This window comes from Gadus chalcogrammus, chromosome 10 (genome assembly GCF_026213295.1).
Source record: "Gadus chalcogrammus isolate NIFS_2021 chromosome 10, NIFS_Gcha_1.0, whole genome shotgun sequence".
NCBI lineage: Eukaryota > Metazoa > Chordata > Actinopteri > Gadiformes > Gadidae > Gadus > Gadus chalcogrammus.
Window position 1 is genome coordinate 19,984,366 of NC_079421.1, and position 17,489 is coordinate 20,001,854.

The 17,489-nt window shown below is 45.0% G+C and overlaps 4 protein-coding genes across 4 annotated transcripts; 1 reads left to right on the plus strand and 3 right to left on the minus strand.

Annotated features, from left to right (window-relative positions):
- Positions 1–6: 6 nt before the first annotated feature.
- Positions 7–7,334, minus strand: aurkb (aurora kinase B). The gene is made up of 9 exons (XM_056600214.1): positions 7,223–7,334; positions 6,696–6,734; positions 6,492–6,567; positions 6,361–6,406; positions 5,742–5,921; positions 5,315–5,453; positions 4,643–4,791; positions 2,908–3,082; positions 7–1,842 (listed from the first exon to the last, which is right to left on the minus strand). Exons 1-9 carry the CDS (start codon positions 7,229–7,231, stop codon positions 1,669–1,671), a joined length of 987 nt encoding a protein of 328 aa, XP_056456189.1. The 5' UTR covers positions 7,232–7,334; the 3' UTR covers positions 7–1,668.
- Positions 7,335–7,403: 69 nt separating this feature from the next.
- On the minus strand, positions 7,404–10,293 carry LOC130390336 (F-box/LRR-repeat protein 12-like). The gene is made up of 3 exons (XM_056600213.1): positions 9,920–10,293; positions 9,717–9,792; positions 7,404–9,444 (listed from the first exon to the last, which is right to left on the minus strand). The coding sequence occupies exons 1-3, from the start codon at positions 10,018–10,020 to the stop codon at positions 8,398–8,400; spliced, it is 1,224 nt and encodes a 407-aa protein (XP_056456188.1). The 5' UTR covers positions 10,021–10,293; the 3' UTR covers positions 7,404–8,397.
- A 9-nt stretch (positions 10,294–10,302) lies between these two features.
- Positions 10,303–14,306, plus strand: cops6 (COP9 signalosome subunit 6). Its single transcript, XM_056600215.1, has 10 exons — positions 10,303–10,393; positions 10,924–11,049; positions 11,218–11,349; positions 11,624–11,712; positions 11,815–11,877; positions 11,984–12,031; positions 12,219–12,333; positions 12,696–12,788; positions 13,074–13,174; positions 13,767–14,306. Exons 1-10 carry the CDS (start codon positions 10,330–10,332, stop codon positions 13,905–13,907), a joined length of 972 nt encoding a protein of 323 aa, XP_056456190.1. The 5' UTR covers positions 10,303–10,329; the 3' UTR covers positions 13,908–14,306.
- Positions 14,307–15,270: 964 nt separating this feature from the next.
- On the minus strand, positions 15,271–16,818 carry LOC130390271 (uncharacterized). The gene is made up of 4 exons (XM_056600134.1): positions 16,764–16,818; positions 16,597–16,666; positions 16,310–16,445; positions 15,271–16,062 (listed from the first exon to the last, which is right to left on the minus strand). The coding sequence occupies exons 1-4, from the start codon at positions 16,816–16,818 to the stop codon at positions 15,271–15,273; spliced, it is 1,053 nt and encodes a 350-aa protein (XP_056456109.1).
- Between the last annotated feature and the right edge of the window lie 671 nt (positions 16,819–17,489).

Sequence of the window (17,489 nt, forward strand, 5' to 3'; positions counted from 1 at the left end):
TATCAAGAGCAGCTAATGATCTCATTACAATATACCCTTTTAATGGTTACAAGTGTTAGGTACATCACAATATATCGAAAGCACAAAACACCCACAAAACCGCAACAGTTAACTGATCACTTTGAGAGATTCACCACTAGGCGGCATTTTAACTACCTGTTAACAGTTTGAGCTCGGTTCAAAAACCCTGACGTGCTTGATTGACTGCTTGGGTGGGAGTATCGACCTAGATGTAGGATGGATAGATCAGTCGAACATCCTAGTCAGTGGACTATAGCAAATTTTGCTGATCTATCCAGGCTTCATCTAGGTTGATCTCTGTCTTGTGTCACTAAAATACAGGAAAAGGCAGATTTTCAAAATTTCCTGCATTGGCTAATCCCATTCAAACCTGGCATAGAAATCCCTCCTTTAAGCATGATGGTCTACGCAAAAAGTTCATTGATCATGAAAGTAATTGTAGGATTCCTTATGCTTTAAATGTGAGATTTCAAAGTGAGCAGAACACACGTCACCCATTACTTAATAATGTGGTATGAACAGTTCAGTGTCACCCTAAAACCCATACAGATTAATGTGTACAATTGTTTGCCCTATTCTTTAGAAGCCTGAGATAAATGGATCAAGAGAGGAAGGGGACCCACAGACTGCTTTAGTAAAAGGACGAATTTGTGCTCCACCCTTGTAATAAAAACATTGTTTTGGAAACTGCCTCAGTGTTTCTCATGCGAAACATGGCAAACCAAAGTTCCCATTAGTTAACAGTTTTAATATTTGCAGACTGCAGTATTAAAACTCTCAAGTCCTCTCAGAATTGCGGCATATCTCAAAACAATGCATTCCATAATATATTGTGATGTACAAGCCCCGTTAGTCTCGTCATGAGCTCCGAAATTTCCCATTGATTAGGGTTAAATTCAGCCATATTAGATTAACTACTAGTTTTAATACTATAGGATAAGCAGGACTACATGGCTACCGCTTTTTTTTTTCCACTATTGACTAGTGTTGCAGCTATGAACCGGCTGTGATTGACAGGCCTCCTGGATTCCCTAAACCTAACAGGGATTAAATGCCTTGCTCGATAAGAACTCAACCAGGAGCAGGGTCAAATCTAAATGGGCTCATACCAAAGCCGGCACATTCCACTCTAAACATATTCTCACAAAGCATTTCACTCACCAATAGCCAACAGATGCCAACAAATTTCTGTAGTAAAAAGATTTAATAGTTTATAAACCCTAAAGATGGGTGTAGGTTCACAAAAAAAAAAAGACACTTGAAAGATATACATATTTAAAAACCTAAGAACCCCTTCCACTCATAACAGTGCAACAAATATGTTAGCACCAAAGAAAATCACATCCATCAGAAAATACCAAAGGGAAAAAAAGGAAAGAAATCACATCAATCAGAAAATACAACAGGGGAAATAAAGGAAAGAAGACCGCAAAAAGAAAAACTGTACAGTATGGCCAAGAGGGCAAAACACCAGCGCCCTTAGGATGAAATAGTCCCAGAATCTTTGGCAGTGTGACGTCCGCAGCAGTGAAACAGAGGATAAAACCCATCTTAACTGGCCTTGAGTCTCTCCAGAGATACACCGACGGACCAGCCAGTTCAGTCACAAGGCCGAGCGGTCGGGAGGGACTGCGCCGCCTCGCGCCTTTAGTGTCTCACGGCATTGCACACGGGGGGGAGGACCCTGCGAGAGTTGGTCTTCACGTACGGGTGCTCCAGGACATCGCGCAGGGGCAGGCGGTTGATTGGGTTGTGGCGGAGCAGCTTGGAGATCAGGTCCTTTGCTCCCTCGGACACTATCTTAGGGAACTTCAGGTCCACCTGAGGAACGCAGAGGGGGACGTTAGCGATGGGTAGCATCGCTACCTTTGAAACGTCTGCACGGAAACACATTTAATATCCATTACACGGCAAAGGTAGCCTGGGAATCCAGACCCACATCTTAGAAGCTGTAGGGTCTGGCAACGAGTAATGAAAATAGGCAAACTTGAGGGGCGGCACCAAGCATGCATTTGAAAACATCAATGCACCCAATTAGATAACACTGCGACCAATCAGACTACAAGGGTCGACGTATCCAGAGCCCCATACTCTAAGCTACCAGCGGAGCTAACCAATAGATTAGACTCTTGCCGTATCCGGTCGGTAAAACAGCAAAGCTTCTGGCCTACCGATATCAGACACACTGATGCGATTGTTTCATGTTCGGATTCGGGGAGATCGAGGAATGAGTATATTGCTCATTCCTAGAGTGACTCACTGAGCAATTTCCAATTGTGCTCTCTGGGTTTCCAAGGTAGCGCAGGGGTTAGGGCTCTAAATCCTGATGACGCTCTTCACCGGCGGGCACGCTTTGGACCCAGCACGCCTCAGCCCAGTGGCGAGGGCGCGATATAGCCCAGCTTAGTTAAGGCTCGCGTTTCCACCACGGACAGCACCCTTATGGTAGGGCGGGTTTAAGCCGTAAGGCGATAGCCGTAAAGCGATTGAAACGCAACCCAATGCCGCACCATTTCAGGCTGAACCGACATCCGTTGGAAATGCGCCATAACCCAGAGGGAACTGGGGGTGACCATGACCCAAACATCACACCCAAATAACAGCTATTACAGCAGTAAGCCTTACAAACAGACCTCCCGGACCCATGCTTACTGATATTTTTATATTACATACAATTAATCTTTTGTATTTTCGCTTTTTCCTTTTTAGTGCATCAAGAAAAGATACTCACTGGACCTCCATAATGTGAAGTACCGGCCCAAAAAACGATTCTCACCATTATTTCAGACATTCATTTCACTTCCAAAATGTTCATTCGAACCGTCAACAGTGGCATGCTCAGACATTCCGGCCGTGTCCCCCGACAGCATCAGTACGAGGGCCCACCTTGGTGATCCTGGTGTACGTCTCCGAGTGGCTGCCGGTCTCAAAGGGGGGGTTGCCGACCAAACACTCGTAGCAGAGGACGCCGATGCACCACAGGTCCACCTTCTCGTCGTGCGAGTGGCCCTCCACCATCTCTGGGGGCAGGTAGTCCAGGGTACCGCACATCGTCCGGCGCCTTCGCATCACAGAGGGGACGTGGATTTGAGAACCAATAAAACTCAAGGAGCTTCTGATTGTTAAAGATGCATCTGTTCAATTCTTATCACTGTATTTCTGCTGTGGCAAACGCCATTTCCCATCTGCGAGCGCATCTAGTCCCTTTACTAAAAGACAAACTACAAAATATAGCAACTGGGAATTAAATTCACTAGCCCCAGCAGGTCTGTTTGGTAGCAGAACTTCTGGGGGGTGACGGCACAGAAAACTGAGGAGACTTTATTATTGTACGCAAAACAGTCCCTACTCAGGCACGCTCATTCAACTAAATGCTTTTTCTAGAATACACCCTGTTTTCTGCTTCCATTGGTTCTCATCAAAACAACATCAGAGGGTTTACAAATACTATCCGATAACAAGACATCTAATCAACCTTATCATTAACCTCATCAATACACCTGTTCAGCGCACTTGTTTTTTTAACCTTTTTAAACCAACTGTACAATCAGTATTCAAGTTGTGTACATGATGAATTAAATACAATAATTTTAGTCAGACAATTTGATGTGACCTAATTATAAAGGCTTCATAAGAGATACAGCCATATATTTTCTATAATCCTAACTAATTTTTAAGAGACATGACAGAATTTCCTCTGCACTCAAACGCATTCGGAATCTCTACTGCGTGTTCACACTAGGCCTGCACGATTCCAATTCTAATTTAAAACTTAAATCCACACGGGCGAATCGAGATCGCGATTTTATAACGATTTATCATGCAGGCCTAGTTCACACCCGAGTTTGATTGCGCGACAAGTCATAAGCCATCATGGTAGTGATTTGTGCAAGTTTTATCAAGCGACTTTAGTCGCGCTTGTATGAGGAAGTTGAGTTGTTGGGGAAGTACCAGAGACATCGTAGAACCCAACGCAGTCTTTTCATAATATCAACCGGAGGGGCACACAGCTTTTGTCCGCGATATTATATGATATTTATATACTATCATATATAGAGCTCCGGGAGTCGCAAAAGGCAACAATCACTTTCTCCTCCATGCTGCGGTTCACTCCGGACTGCACTGCAGGGAACGGTTGGCCGATTGAACGCTGTTACGCTACGTCACTCAGGGAGTGACCGCTGATTGGCTGTCATCACGCGACTGTTGCGGCAAAAGTTCAAATATTTCAACTCGAGCGATGTGTTGTGTCACGCTACTAAATCCTCATGAACGCGCTCGCCCGTACCAGGGCGTTCATGCCGCGCCACATTTCAAATCATGCTGCAGGTTGTTCTAGCGACAAAGGTCGCCTGATACGCGTCTACGTTTACTTCGTATGGAGTATTGTCGCCCAGTCGCGTTTGGTGTGTGAACGCACGGTTATGTGGCCCCCAATGAAAACGTATTGCCCACGCCTGATCCAACATCGGACTTGTGAGACTACTAATAAAGATTGTTTGGTGTCATGAAACAGATTTTGAGTTTAACAGTTTGAAGGTTTGTGTCCTTTAAGGTGTAGATTTCATCCACCTTTAGGTTGATCAGACACAATGCTCATGTGGGAGTGCTGTCAACTCACCTCAGGGATGGCGCGTGAACCGACCAGCCGAAGTCTGCGATCTTCAGCTCTCCACGGAAGCCGAGAAGGAGATTCTCAGGCTTGATGTCCCGATGAATCACCTTTTTCTCATGGCAGTACAACAGCGCATCGGATATCTCCTCCATGTACTGAAACATAAACAGACTGGAAAATTAGACAAAAATACATTTAGCTAACGACTGGTTTTAACTCCAGTTAAAATGTATTGTACAGTAATCGTACATTTTATGTTGTCCAACTGCTTTTCAAAGTCTGGATGCGCAGTTCTGTATTTTTTTTCCTTACCATTGCATGCCTAAGACAGTAGGTGAGAAAAGACTAAAACATGAAATTCAATATTTTCAACATAAAATACAAAGTTGGCTTCAACAAAAGCACTTTAAATCAGGCATTGATTGCAGAGCTTCACCACTGAATGTTAACAGTGCTCGTGGCCGTCAGTAATGTTCAGGGGAGATTCACTTGTGTACCCACACTTGGTAACTTCTACTACTTCAAACCATTCCAACCCAGTACAACAGAGCCAGTGAAGCCGTTTGTCTCATGATCCCAAAAAACCCAGACTAATGACATTTTCCAACCCTCCACATCATGTTACAATCACAATAAACACAATAAATATAAAAATAGATGAATAGTGGACCCCCTTACCGTGGCAGTGCGCTGGTCGTCAAAACGTCCGCACTTCTGGAGCTCCTTGTACAGCTCGCCCCGTGGGGCGTACTCCAGGATCAGGAAGACTCGCGTGCGATCGTGGAAGTAGTTGTAAAATTGAAGGATGTTGGGATGCCTAAACAGATAGTAGAATATCAGCATCTTTGGTTATAAATACTTCACAATGTTTGGGCAGTTTTAAGTAAACTGAGAAAACATGTAACAATAGATTTAGGGCATTTAGCAGACGCTTTTATTCAAAGCGACTTACAATGATTAAGTTTGGCCGCAGAAAGAAACAAAAATATATTGACGTTGGTACAGTATAGATGTTCATAATAAACAAGTGCCAATATACAACTTACATCTTATTATAAGATCAAACAGTATTACCATTAAAAACTAGACTTTCCTAACCACCTACTTGAGGTGGGCCTGGATCTCGATCTCTCTCCTCAGCTGGTGCTCCACACCCTCCTTCTCCATCTGGGACTTGAACAGACACTTCAGTGCAATCACTGCTTTCGTCTTCTTCTCTCGTGCCATATAGACGTTTCCAAACTTGCCCTTGCCCAGCGGTCGACCGATGTCAAAGTTCTTGATACTGACATTCAGATTAAACCAAGAAGGGATATTAGTACGCGTTACAAAACATAGACATCTGAGGTTCAGCAAGAGAGCTTAACATGCTATACAGAAATACAAATGAGAAGTAAAGCCCTTCTTCGCCAAGTGAACAATAGGGCTTGCACCTCACAACACTACATCTAAATGACTATTTTGGAATCATAAAAGCCTTTGAAGGTTTTTTGGTCATCGTTTAGTCATTAATCCTTAAATTATTCTGTCATATGGAAAAACATTTGTTTGAAACTGCAAAAGCATTTATAATGCGAGATGGTGCCGAATAGTTTATTATCCTGAGCTATGATTTATTGACTTGGATTTAGGACTACATTACGCTATAGATTTCTCATTATCGAAGAATATCACAAACAAAAACTTGCATATAACGACCCTATACGATAACTAAGAATTATTACCTTAGGGGAGTCGTAATCGGTGGGTAGACAGGTTCTCTTACTGGTCCTGAAAAAAAAAGAGATCTATTTAGAAAAATACGTTCATCAACACATCTTTCATTTATAAATGACATTAGAAGGTGTCCAAGTACCCATGACTGCAGAGGTCTCTGGCCGTGGATTGACTTGAACACGCTGTGGACCAACTGATGAACTCAGGGCTGTGAACTGATATTTGGAAAGACACCATTATTGATTCATTCACTATCACATCAAATGCTTAAATGATTAATAAGAGTGAATGAATATTCGTTCAATAAGCGGTCCCTGTGTTGTTGAGTCTGAGAGGAACCTACTTGTCTTAGGGAGCCTTTGGGATCGGCGTTCTCCTTGTTCTGCAAAAAAGCAGAACACAACGACAGATTTTAGTCCCATTCCATTAATCACTTATAATAATTATTTTTTACACGGAAAGAGTTAACCTATTCAGAAATCAATGTCCAGTTGTTTCCGCCTAATGTTGTCTATACGGCTAAAGATAAATTAAGACACATGAATAAGAAGTCTGGCACACAGCCGCTAGCTGTACAGGCAACGTTAGCTTCTATTTAATGAATGATAATCCGCCGTGACCTAGAATCTTTTAGCGAAATTAAGTGAGTTACCCACACGTTTAGATTAACAAGCAATGTTAGGCAAGTAGTGTTTTTATTTTATATTAGATTATAATAAGACGGAAGACCTTAAAGCCAAGCTAAGCTATTCAAAAAAGCAAAGATAGACGTGAAAACTAACACTGCAATTTAAACGGGAGAGTATTTGAGGATTGATGAAAATGTCCATTCTTAATAAAGTTATATAATGTATCAAGTAAATACGTTACCTTCGACATTTTGAATAATGCCGATGCCAGACTTGTAGGAGCGCAGCACAACCTAAACTATGTAAGTATTTTGAATGTCCACCGCGGCCAACGTTTAAAAAATTCGTTGCTCCTGATTGGCTTGGTGGTCTCGACGCGCTGTACAGAGGATGCTCATTGGTCAAAATAGGACCATTCTTCGGGACTTGTGATGCTGCATAGCGTGGCGAAGTCACGCCCTTTCCGGTAGAGGCCATGGGACTTATGAGATCGAAAAATATGAATGGGTTTCAATGGAGAGAAAGTAACTATTTTCTGGTCCCAGTCTTTATATGCCCCGGATTACCCATCTGTTGTTTGTGGATTTAAATGATAATTTTTCAAGCAAAGAAAACAAAAAATCTTCTCTCCATTGAAACCATTAATATTTTTCGATCTCACAGGCTCTACCGGAAGGGGCGTGACTTGAAAATATTAATTCAAATTCGTATTAATATTTTCCTTTTCTCTTAGGAACTGAAATTTATTATGAATCAAACAGTTATGTATTTGTTTTGTGTGTCGGTTTTAAGTAACTTTGTTCTGTCTCATTTATTTATTATTATTTTTTAAGTGCAGTGTAAAACAATAAATGCATGATTTTTTTGTGTTTGGGTTTCATTGAAAAACAATAGATATAACACTATACAAAATAAATATTTATATATAATTAAATGTTGAGCGTTGGTTTATTCAAAATAGGAATTAACTTCCACAGATGGTGTTCCCATGATTTATTTTTTCATATTTAAAATAATAACTATTTTGGATACAGTAATGATGATACACTAATGTGCCATTAGTGTATCATCATTTTTTTTCCAATATGCCCAGGCACAGCTGTAACAAATACAAAAGGAAAACAATAGGACCTCATTAGGGTTGGTCATATTACCATGTTTTATGTGATCACTGGAGTTCAAGCTTTGGTTGTTTACAAATGGAAGAAACAGGAAACAGGTGGAACATTGCGAACAGTATACCCTTCATCTCAATAGCTGACATCTGCTAGTTCTGGCTTTAGCAAGTAGCAGCTTCCTGTCTGCATGTTGAGACCGTTGTGTTAATAAAACATAGAGACTGTGTAGATACAATGGAGTTAAGGCTAAAGAGACAAGAACATGGTCAATTGGCCGAGTACATAACAAAGTGACAATCTAGTCAGAATTTATTTGAACAGAACAGTTGGTGAACACTAGCGTACAGTGTGGCAACAGGGCAGCTAACGACCGCTGCAATCGCGGAATGGGGTCGTTCCCGTCTTGTCTCTTATGGCCGTCCTCTTCCTCGTTCGCACCTGCCGCCTCCCCACTGTCCCTCTCCTCCTCCTCCTGGTCGCTGCCCTCCCCGTCCACCCGCGGCGGGGCCTGCTTTGGCTGGAAGAAAACCTCCAGGAACTCCAACTTGCGCAGCTGACGGATCATCCTGCAGCTCCTCAGTACCTGCATCTCGCTGAGAGTGCACGCCCACAAGCAGAGGCTGTGGAGGTCTTTGAGACGGCTGGCACACAGCAGACCCGGACCCACCTCCTTCCCCCCCAGGCTCAGCTCCTCCAGCCCCAGCCAGCCAGACCCCAGACCCAGTGAGGCCATTTGTAGCTGATAGCCCTGCCTCCCGGTGATGCCTATCTCTAAAAACTTGAGCTTGGACAGCCCCTCCAGGCCCGATCCAGAGTGTTTGGCCGCACAGCTCCGCAGACCGTTGGCCGTCACGCGGAAAGTGTCGCGCAACTCTAGGCGACTCAGCCTATCCCAGGAGGTCAGGCTCTGGAGGTGCTGGTCGGTGAAGGACGGCACGTTGTTGAGGACCAGTCGCTCAATGCTGACCCCCGACGAGGAGCCCGTTCGTTTTCCTGCCGCGCTCGGTTCTGGTTGCTGGGCGCCGACATTGGAGGGCGCGCCGCCATGACCCGGCGACTCACTACCAGGGGTCAGGTTGAAGAAGCTTGGGGGCAGCTCGCAGCCACGGAGCTCCAGCACCTGCAACGTCGGTGGGAGGAGATGGCAGCTGGGCAAGCCTCTGAGGTCTGTGTGCAGCAGGTAGAGTTTGCGCAGGCGTGGGCACTTGAGCGTCAAAGCTCTGAGCCAGGACTTGGATAAAAAGACGCCTCCCCTTGCCGAAAGCAGCAAGCCACGCAACCGCAGGCACCGTAGCCCACAGCCGAGGTACTGGCGTAGTAGAACCCAGAGGATGCGGGATGTCACCTGACCAACAATGAGCAGCAAGGATAATAGATGGGGTGAAGAATGACAACATACCAGTAGACAAAAGAAAACGCAATATTTGAACTTTTGACAACTAATACCTTTATGATTCCTGTAAATGAATTGTTAATAAGATCATGGAAAATAAGTAAATGTTGATTGACATCAGATGCATAACCCGTACACGTTGTTAATTCGTCTCGTAGGATTTATGTTGTTGGTAGAACAACCAAATAGTCAAACACAGTCAATCAAAACAAATGCCTTCGTACCCCTTTCCAGGCAGTGAGATCAACAAGTCTCCACAATCTCTGGTCTTTCACAAGACGTTTCCATCTTTCACACACCCTGAAAAAGAGTCACGAAATATATAATCAGATGATATGAGTGACAACATAGAGGTTTACTGTGTTTGAATACGATACATAACAAGCGGATAGTTACGCTCAGAAACAATGAGTACCGCTCACGTTACCTTCCCGCTCTGACCAGCTCTCGCACACCTAAATACGATAAAATATCAATTAAAATATTCTCGGGGAAGTAATCCAGATTCCAGACTCGAAAATCTTCCATTTTGTAAACAAACTCTTGTACACGGAAGATATATCCCGACGCACCGCCGTTGCATACGATCACAAACACTGAAGAAAGATTTCTCACCGCGACAACAGTACCTAGTCTAAAAACCGACTCACAAATGCCATTATTATCCCAAATATACGATGCTAATGAAAACACTATACTTTAAAATCTGCCATGTTCCTCCACAGGAATCTGACATGATCGCGATAATCGTTCCCAATTGTCGTTTGTTGTTAACATCTGCAGTAACAGCGCCACCCCCGGTTGGTTTTCTACTAGGGGAGGAAGAACCCAGCGCGCATGCGTGGTTCATCGGACAAGATGGCGACGAGCAATGGTGGAGGGATGGAGGTGGACGGCGCCGGTATGTGTCTATTAATACCCCTTCAGTGGCTAACACACAATAATATGCTGGCCAATATGGTGTTAAATATTCCTTTGCATGTTTCGCATTCCGTGTTTACAGATCGTACACCAGGGATCTGTACAATAAGCGCGCTAACACACACGCATACACCACCCTGTGAGCTAGCATAAATTCATAACTGTCAACAAAGTCATCAGTCACTGGCGTGTCTCAGTGGAGTATTCATTAAATGATGTCCCCCACAGCAACACTATTGATCATGATCGGAAAAACAACTCGTATACATTATAACAGCCACTAGCACATTCTCCTTTAACCACTTTGTAAAGTCACGAACTTTCGCAATTGGAACCAGGGCGGTATTGTCAAGTTTTGGTGCTCATCTTCCATTTTGTGTGTGTGTGTGTGTGTGTGTGTGTGTGTGTGTGTGTGTGTGTGTGTGTGTGTGTGTGTGTGTGTGTGTGTGTGTGTGTGTGTGTGTGTGTGTGTGTGTGTGTGTGTGTGTGTGTGTGTGTGTGTGAACGCAGCCAGCCCCAGCGTCATGGCCTCTGGGCTCACCGGCAGCGTGTCTGTTGCCTTGCATCCACTCGTCATCCTCAATATATCAGATCACTGGATACGGATTCGCTCACAGGAGGGGCGGCCGATGCAGGGTACTGTATAATTCACTGTTCCGCGCCTCACTGAAATAGGGCCCATGAGCAGTAAGATATGTGATGTTATCTTGACAAACTGCAAACCAAGCAAGTTATACCTTGAATCCTTCTGATTCAACATAATTCAAAGTCGTGTTTACTAACCGAGTATATGATTTGTTGCAGTGATTGGAGCCCTGATTGGGAAACAGGAAGGTAGAAACATTGAGGTGATGAACTCCTTCGAGCTGCTCTCCCACACCGTAGACGAGCGAGCACATATCGACAAAGAGTACTACTACACCAAGGAAGAACAATGTGAGAGGAACACAACCTTCCTGTGCATTAGTCTTCAAGGCCTTGTCTGTCTCTTTGTTTGTTTTCCGGTTGTCTTCTTTTAACCTTTTACTCTATGCATCAGACGTGCAGCTCTTTTCTCAGTGTGATGTTTACCTTCCCTCTGCCTCCCCAAATGTAAACTAGCATATTGAGGAGCATATACTATGTCCTAAATACATAGACACTCGCCGTATGAGCTTTGCTCGGAATAATATCCTGTTCCTATTGTAATATTCCCTCATATCCTTCACAGTCAAACAGGTGTTCAAAGAGATGGAGTTCCTGGGCTGGTACACTACAGGAGGTCCACCAGAACAATCTGACATCCATATTCATAAGCAGGTATACTGAGCAGAGGAGCAAACACATTGGGTCGACCCGTATAACATATTGTTCTTGTTACTGGTTACATTCATCTGGCTGCTGCTCTTTCCCGTGTGGCAGATCTGTGAGATCATCGAGAGTCCTCTGTTCCTGAAACTCAACCCGTTGACCAAACACACAGATGTGAGTCCAGCCATATGTTTTTCTCCAGGGCCTCTGTGCGAAAGCGTTATGTATTACAGTTCCGCTTTGGGAAAAGAATAACATTGCCTTTTATTTTATTTTGCAGCTTCCTGTTACAGTTTTCGAGTCAGTGATTGACATAATCAATGGCGAGGTGAGGACCCCTTCTCTGTACCGAAATGTTCTTCTGCCAGCCACATTAATGAAGCTAGACATGTGTTAATAGTTAAGGGTGTGTGAGGGCTGCATTAGTATCAAATGTGTTCACGTATTCTTATAACAGAATATGGATTCCCACAAAAAAAACTAAACGTGGTCGCTGCTGAATGGTTCCCTCCCAGGCCACCATGTTGTTTGCGGAGCTCACCTACACGCTGGCCACTGAGGAGGCAGAGAGGATCGGCGTCGACCACGTGGCTCGCATGACCGCCACGGGCACGGGCGAGAACTCCACCGGTAAGGATTGATCATCTCGCCCTCTCTCTCGCTGACGTCGGACATCCTCAAAGTTCAGCGCAGTAGACGCCCAGCCGTGTCATTTTTGCTATTATTTCGACCCACTCACACACCTCCATCACCTTGGGGTTAAAGGTGACCAATCCTTTGATGGGTATCTTTTTTTTATTTGTAGAGACCCGATCCTCGAACAATGGGCCGGCCATCAGACTTGTTTCGGTTATTTTTTCACTGAACCGTTGTCCTATTTCGTCGGATTATACTTGACAGCACAGTATTGCTACAATGAGCCGGTTAGCTCATCGTGTGGATCGTGTCAGTGTGGAGTCTACTGTGTGAGCTCTCCTCCTCTGTCTCCCCAGTGGCCGAACACCTCATCGCGCAGCACAGTGCCATCAAGATGCTCCACAGCCGAGTGAGGATAATCCTGGAGTACGTGAAGGCGGTGGATGCAGGTGAGATCATCTATGAGAGTGAACTCTTTAGTCTTTCAGGAGATCCCAGATGCAGCCTTCAAAAGGGATGCACAGGGAATTTCGGGTATGAGCAGAAAGGGTTGGGGATGCTTGCTCCATTTGGGGATCAAGTACAGTACCTTTCGTCAAACAACAAAAGGGTTTGGGATGTCCCCCGCTGACTTCCAAAGCCTTGTACATGTTGGTGGATCTGACAATTATTATTGATATTTATTTGACTTAATTATTATTAATTTAGCTTTTCTTCCCTATCTGTTGGTCCAGGCGAGGTGCCGTTTAACCATGAGATCCTCCGGGAGGCCAACGCTCTGTGCCATCGACTGCCAGTCCTCAGCACCATCGCATTCAAAACAGACTTCTACGATGTAAGCTCCTGCCGGTGGAATATGGCCAAGGCATTCTGTAAAGAAGTTAGAATAGGGCTGAACTTTATTTTCCACTAGGTGGAGATTTGCCTTTAGATCCATTCAGTGGTTTCAAGTAGGGCTGAACGATTTGGGGAAATAATTGAATGAGATTATTTCGACCAATATTGCGATCTAGTATACGATATATATATTTTTAATGTTCTATTATTCACTACACATGCATTAAATCATTCTTTAGTATGACGAACACAACATTGGAAGCAGTCCATATATAAACTTCTCTTTTCTTTAGGCCATGCCTGTGTGTTGAGATTAATTGATGCATGAATTGATATTATAACATCATTCTTTAACCATTGAATTGTAGAAGAAAAATAAATATGAATCTTAATGATCTCTTAACCTCAGGGGTGAGATTCTAGATGTTATTTTATTTCTTACTTTTGAGCGCTTCATTTATTATTATGTTATGTATTTCATCACCAGCATGGGATGATATAACACAATGTAATAAGGAACAGCACGCAGATGTTCCCATGCTGTTACGAAGCCAGTGTGATTCGTTGAACCCCTCCCCCTCCACTTTCAGCAATGCAACGACGTCGGCCTCATGGCCTACTTGGGGTCCATCACCAAGACGTGCAACAGCATGAACCAGTTCATCAACAAGTTCAACGTGCTGTACGACCGGCAGGGGATCGGCCGCAGGATGAGAGGACTCTTCTTCTGAGCGGCGGGAGGAGCTGGAGAACACAATGAACTCACAAGCACTGCTGGTTTATCTTTACTTTTTTGCTCGCCTTTCTTTTGGTTTTCTTTTTTCTTCGTTTTTTTTTTTCTTTTGGTCAGGTCAGACAAATGTACTGGATGTTCCTGGTCAAATGCAAGCGCATCGAAAACAAAATACCCCCCCACACTGTACTACACAACTTGGTATAAAGAGATCTAAGTCACTTCGGATGGTTTATGTTGAGTGCACATTCAGATAAATCCCATGTACATGATCCCCTAAAAAAAATGTTTTAGCCCTCTCCCCCTTTGATTTGCTTTGCTCCGTTGATGTTGAATGTTTTCGTATGTAATAAATAACTTGATTTTTCATGGGACTTGTATTCTTTTTTTGAATTAATCAAACCTGCAAATAAATATAAAAGTGAAAGCAACTAGTATACACACACCTTTGCTGACGTTTAGTGAGCTTACACAGAATCTGGTTTACGTTTGGAAGAGGATACGTAGCCGTTTATTTTTAAGTGGTCTTCGTGGTCTTTGTGGTGTGTTTGCTCAGCGTTTGAAGTTGAAGCCCCGCTGGCCCTGAAATTCCGACCCGGGGCGAGGAAAGTTTGAGAGGAGGAAGCTAGGAGGGGAAAGTCGAGAATATTTAGGAGAGGACACAGGGTAGTTAGGAGGGTAGAGAGATTCATTAGAACATTTAATAAGGATAGGAGATAATAGTTAGGAGTGAGGGGGAGGATAGTAAGGAGAGGAAATAGTAGTTAGGAGAGAGGAGAGGAAAGGGTAGTAAGGAGAGGAGACATTTAGGCTGTTAATAGAGAAAGGAGGAGGGATGAGAGGAGATGGTAGTTCGGTCTCTATTTCTAGTCAGCAGTTTTCTGGCTGTTAAATCCCCTGCAGTAGCCAAAATAATGACCTTGTGCTTGTAAATCGCTGCCTTTCCTTTTAACAGTCTGCCTTTTTTACCTGCCGTATGGAACTAATTATTTGAGAACAAATTATTTCTGTTCACACAAGCTCCTTAAATTCATAAAGAGTGATACCATTCACTGAGCACTGTGTTTTCAACTTTTTATTTCCCAAATGAATCAGAAAGGATTTGTTACGCAGGGCATGTCTTCCTAAACTGCGTGTAGCGTGGGATTTACAAAATAAAAAATAAAATAAACTACGACAGCCCTTAGAGGTGCAGGTTTTATTAACAGGCTACCTGCCCTTTGAACACAGATGTTAACTGTACACTTGGCAGGAAAGAGGCCAGGCATGCTTGATGTCTTGAGCCAGTATATTTGAATCACAAGTCTTTGGTTTAAACAGGAAGGTCGTGGAGGTGGTGGTGGTGGTGGAGGTGGGGCCGTCTACTGGCCGTCTTCGACAGGCTCATCGGCGGGGTCGGCGGGCTGCGGGTACTGGAAGCGGGCCTGGTCGTACAGGTCGTCCACGGGGTTGTAGGCGTTGGGGTAGAAGAGGGCGTACGGGTGGGGGACCATCCTCTTCATTGGGGGGGGTGGTGGAGGGGGCGGCGCGGGGGCTTCCTCCACCTCCACGGGTAAGGCGGGAGGCCGGGGGACCAGCGCCACCTTGCCCTGGACGGGGCGGGGCGGGTGGTCGATCAGGCAGTCGGGGTCCCAGTAGGGGTCGCAGTCGTACTCCATGCCTTTGAAGGAGCGGAGGGGGCCGGGCGGGGACGACTTCTTGATGATCACCATGGACGGGGGCGGGGGGGCGTACGCCTTGGGGGCCGGCGGCGGCGGCGGCGGCGGGGTCTTCTGGAGCTTGCAGGTGGGGTGGTAGCGTGGGTCGCAGAGCACCGGTATGGCGCCCGTGGGGAGGTACACGATGTGCGGCTTGCAGAGGGGGTCTTTGGGGTTGCACAGGTACAGCACGTCCGCCTGGGACATCAGGGGCTGGGGGGGAGGGGGAGGGGTGCCAGGGGGAGGGGTGGCGGGGAGCTCCTCTGGCAGGAACCGGCCCTTCATGGCCGGGGGGGGAGGCGGGAGGTATTTGCACTTCTTGTCGGTGGCCGGGTCGCACTGGGCGGCGACGGGCATGCCCAGCTTGTTCTGGTAGTGGGTGGCGTCCGGCCCGTAGACCTGCTCCAGGCTCCGCATCTGCTGGTAGAGCATCCTCAGCCTGTCGATCTCATAGAGCTGCACCGAGGGGGGGGGGGGGGGGGGCGTCAGGCCAGGAGGACAAGAGGAGGAACAAAGCAGACCAGCCGTCACGAATAAGTGGAACACTGGCTTCACGTTGTGCGATTGGACCCAGACGGTTGCAGCAGTCGAACTACTATCAGGTCCACTGTGGACAACCATGGTAGCAAAATAATAGAATGTACGTTCAGCGAGATTCACCAGATTACAAGACAGGAATTGGGGACGTTAACACGCGTCTCACCCCCTCGGTGTGTCCGATGCTGCTGTAGTAGCGGTAGAAGGACTGGAAGTCGGGGTTGCCTCTGTGCCATCTGGGGTCCACGTTGCGCTTGGGTCGGGAGTGGGTGAGGAAGTCGTTGGCCCGTGCGGAGTCTATGCTGATTGGAGGACCCACCACATCTGTGAGGGTAAGAGACCAAGTCGAGTTGTACCGTTCACTCAGGTGAGACAAAATAAGATCATTCAGAACATCAAATATGTCAATTATAGATTAAACCCAGTAAAGAGGGGACTTATATATATTATAACGATAAGAGGAAAAAATGTGAATTACCCTCCTGGTTGATGACATCCAATAAGGACTTGGCATCGAGCAAACCTGGTAAATTTGTTGCGGTTAGTATTGGGCTTTGTGTTTTGCTTCAATGACTTCTGATCTTGAGTGGTAAGGGGAGATGAAGGAAAGCAGAACCAACCTGGAAGCCATGTAAGGCAGCATACGGCCACTGCGAGCCACAAGGGAAAGATCATCCTGACGCCACTGGGATGACAGACAATGGTGGTCAAATGAAATATTAATTCATTAGAAAATGTATTTACTAACCGACTACATCCTAAAATATGCAACAAGGTAACGAAGATATGCAAAGTAAATTGTCTTGTTTTTGAAATATTGAGAATCAAATAGATCAAGGGAATACATAGAATAATGTTTGCCGTCTTATACTTTACCACAAAGATATTTGTACTTTTTTAAATATGACCAACGATCAATCTAAAAATTGCATTGTATAACATAGCATAGCTTACCTTGGTTGAGTAGGACGACTTCATTCTACAGGCAGGCAGGTGGGTTATATACATGCTCCATGTGTCACTCACCGCTGATATCCAATAGGATTTCACCACCTTTAAGACCCGGACCTGGGCCCTTCCTTCCTTGTAATAATGGGCTTCTGGTGCCTATTAAGAATTAAAGCGCCTTGGAGTGGAAGAGAAAAGCAATAAAGAGCCCAAACTTCAAATGGAAACTCCTCATTAAGTCTACAGAGAGGCAGCACCTGCTGGGACAAGACCTGCATCTCAGAAAGGTTGCAGACTAGTCTCCCAGCCAAAAAAGAAATGGAAACCCTTCCATACAGCAACATTCATATAGTGCATGTTCAGTCAAATCGCTTATTTTAACCTTAAACTTTGCAAAA

Coding starts and splice junctions, on each gene's coding strand:
- aurkb (XM_056600214.1), bottom strand. Junction 6,568..6,695: donor CCAAAGGCTCCCTAAGACAA/GTAGGTTCCTCT, acceptor TCCAAATATCAG/TTCACAGCCCTGAGTTCATC. Junction 4,792..5,314: donor ACGACCAGCGCACTGCCACG/GTAAGGGGGTCC, acceptor TTTATGTTTCAG/TACATGGAGGAGATATCCGA.
- LOC130390336 (XM_056600213.1), bottom strand. CDS start 10,020: ATGGAAGATTTTCGAGTCTGGAATCTGGATTACTTCCCCGAGAATATT. Junction 9,793..9,919: donor GAGCTGGTCAGAGCGGGAAG/GTAACGTGAGCG, acceptor ACTCTTTTTCAG/GGTGTGTGAAAGATGGAAAC. Junction 9,445..9,716: donor ATCTCACTGCCTGGAAAGGG/GTACGAAGGCAT, acceptor ATTGTTGGTCAG/GTGACATCCCGCATCCTCTG.
- cops6 (XM_056600215.1), top strand. CDS start 10,330: ATGCGTGGTTCATCGGACAAGATGGCGACGAGCAATGGTGGAGGGATG. Junction 10,394..10,923: donor GATGGAGGTGGACGGCGCCG/GTATGTGTCTAT, acceptor GTGTGAACGCAG/CCAGCCCCAGCGTCATGGCC. Junction 12,789..13,073: donor CGTGAAGGCGGTGGATGCAG/GTGAGATCATCT, acceptor CTGTTGGTCCAG/GCGAGGTGCCGTTTAACCAT.
- LOC130390271 (XM_056600134.1), bottom strand. CDS start 16,818: ATGATCTTTCCCTTGTGGCTCGCAGTGGCCGTATGCTGCCTTACATGG. Junction 16,667..16,763: donor CTGCCTTACATGGCTTCCAG/GTTGGTTCTGCT, acceptor CAAATTTACCAG/GTTTGCTCGATGCCAAGTCC. Junction 16,446..16,596: donor TCACATTTTTTCCTCTTATC/GTTATAATATAT, acceptor TCCTCCAATCAG/CATAGACTCCGCACGGGCCA.